At 33.0% G+C, this 2,819-nt stretch overlaps 1 protein-coding gene across 1 annotated transcript; it reads left to right on the top strand.

The window, feature by feature from the left end:
• Positions 1–257: 257 nt before the first annotated feature.
• LOC145007521 (protein FAR1-RELATED SEQUENCE 5-like) lies at positions 258–2,361 on the top strand. Its single transcript, XM_078966438.1, has 7 exons — positions 258–478; positions 590–937; positions 1,046–1,178; positions 1,278–1,304; positions 1,442–1,884; positions 1,932–2,010; positions 2,173–2,361. Exons 1-7 carry the CDS (start codon positions 258–260, stop codon positions 2,359–2,361), a joined length of 1,440 nt encoding a protein of 479 aa, XP_078822564.1.
• Positions 2,362–2,819: the final 458 nt, after the last annotated feature.

Below are 2,819 nucleotides of genomic sequence, written 5' to 3'. Positions count from 1 at the left end.
GTACCCGGTGATCTCTTTTGATGAAGACGGAGTGCGTGGAAGACTCGCCCCTACTTTTTTTAATATGATACATATGTATATCTTGTATAACTTTACTTTTGGAACAAATGTAAACTTTCATATATATGTAATGTAATGTTTGTTTACTGTGATTACTATGTACATTGGATTTGATACACAACGTGGTAGTCCACCTCGGAAATGTTTCCGCCTTTGATTTTCGGGGTGTGACACAATCATTAGAGGAGGCGGTTGAAATGTATAAATTATATGCAGATAAAGCAGGTTTTGGTGTCAGGTTAAATACAGTAACAAGGTTTGGTGACAAAACCATTAAAAAAAAGTATGTAGTGTGCAACAAAATGGGTAAAATACCTAACAGATCAACTAACACTTTGGATCCCGAGGGAAGTGGAAGGAATAAACGAAACTCAGACTTCAAAATCACGGACTACAAGGCATTGATAAAGTTTGAAAGGTTACATATGCAAACTAATGCTTGTAAAATATATGAGTTTAAAGAGAATCACAACCACCCCCTATAGACTAAAGAAGAAAGACGGTATTACAAACGTTCATGATGACTTAGTTATAAAGACAAGGAGTTTATAGTGCGTTCTTCAACATCTAACATTGGTGCAACAAAGGCACATAAGTTACAAGCTAGTTTGCAAGGAGGTTATGAAAACGTTGGCCTTGAAGCAATTGATTATAAAAATTTCAGAAGGAAGATGGGATACATTATAGGTGACAAGGATGCAGAGCTGGTTGTCGACAAAATGAACATGAGGAAAGATGAGTTACATAACTACACATTTGAGTATAAATGTGTTGATAGTGTGTTCAACGCAATGTTTTGGGCGGATGAAACCGATAAGTTATATTACAAGGAGGTTGGAGATGTGATATCATTTGATGCTACATTCCGAACAAATAAGTATGCTCTTATACTTATTATACATTTTTTATATTTAAATATGAATATTGATGTTTTTTGAGTTTATAATCAATGTTAAATTTGTTTTTAATTACCTTTTTGATACAGGTATGGAATGATTTTTGTGCCGTTTCCAGCCATTTATAACCACAAACGTTCAATAAACATTGGAGCAGGTTTGTTAAGCAACGAGTCAATAGAATCTTATCGTTGGTTGCTCGAAGCTTTTTTGAAAGCACATGTAAAACACCCTCAATTAGTGTTAACAGACCAAGATCCAGCAATTCTATAGGCCGTTGAAGCAATATTTCCTACTTCTAATCATCGTTTATGTATGTAGCACATTATGAAAAAACTACAAGCCAAGGTGTGTATATTTTGGTTTAAGTTAACACGCAACATGTTTTATTCAGCAATGATTTACAAAGTTTACATATTTTTAATAACGATTAGCATATATATTGTTTATTCATAGTTAATCTTATAAATTTCTATTTTTTTTAGGTTTCAGCTGATTTTTTGAAAAGCACTGATTTTCGAAAGCGTTTTACGAAGCTTGTTTCGAATGTCTACATCGATCCTGAAGTGTTTGAATCAAGGTGGAAACTGCTTATGAGAAAACTCAAACTACAGGACAAAAGATGGTTCATAGACATGTACAGGGATCGAAAACTTTGGATTCCAGCCTATTTTAAAGACATGCCACTACACGGTCTGATGAAAACTACTTCAAGGTCTGAAAGCGTGAACTCATTTTTTAATAAATACTCTAACTCTTGTAATTTGCTTATCTATTTCATGATGAACTACGACACAGCAATTGGAAATCAACGAAATGCTCAACAAAAACTAGAACATGATACAAAAAATGCAAAGCATAAAATGACGCTTCCAAGTGGTTTACTAGAACATGCAGCTACGGTTTACACTAAAAAAATTTCTATGAGGTCAAAAAGGAAATATTTAAAGCAGCATGGTACTGTTCTATCGACAGTGTTGAAAAGATTGATGGGTGGCACGTTGTTCTGATTACACAAACAGATAAGAGCAAACAGTTGAAGATAAAATGCAAGGTTATATTCATCGTTTAAACGCTTTTCATTAGTCATCATACAAGTATATTATATCATTATTTTTAAATTACATATATTTTTTTCAATATTATGCAATAACCACAAACTAATATGTTAATTCATTCAGTTACTAACATACATTATTTTTATTATAGAATGTAGGTTGAACTAAAGTTGCCTGAAAAAGAAGTTAAATGTTCATGCAATCACTTCATACGTACTGGGATTTTGTGTCGTCATATTTTTGATGTATTGAAAAACAACCATGTTGAAGAGATTCCAGAGCAGTATATTCTAAGAAGATGGAGAAAGGATGCAATTTCCAGCCATTTGCTTGCCATGAAACTGTAGGATTAGTGTCTAAGTCCATAACTATTTTGGTATGAACTTGACCCGATGGTGCGTCGTCCTTTTGGGTTGCCTTCACCAAAGCAACTTGATAGGATGAATTATGGAGAGAAAGGATTAAATATGATTTATTAATATATTATGGGAATAATATATTAAAGGAGAAATCATATTGTTTAATTAATATTAGTTAAGAATTAATTGATAATTAATTTTGTGGATAAAAGAGATTAATTAAACTTAAGGGACTGGAATTGTAATAATAAGATAATTGCAATTAGGCTATGGATTACCTTATATTATAAGGTTGGATGAATTCTATGGGGAAACCCATTGGAAATCTTCCAAGGCCTTTGAGAAAGGAATCTATGGGCTGCTTAGGGCTTAAGCAGTCAGATTAGGTTTTCCTAGTTTAAAACCCTAATAGCCTACATGTATAAATAGTACCCCTAATCCCCAAA

This window comes from Lactuca saligna, chromosome 7 (assembly GCF_052625555.1).
Source record: "Lactuca saligna cultivar CGN05327 chromosome 7, ASM5262555v1, whole genome shotgun sequence".
Lineage (NCBI taxonomy): Eukaryota > Viridiplantae > Streptophyta > Magnoliopsida > Asterales > Asteraceae > Lactuca > Lactuca saligna.
This window is presented reverse-complemented; position numbering and strand designations above follow the sequence as displayed.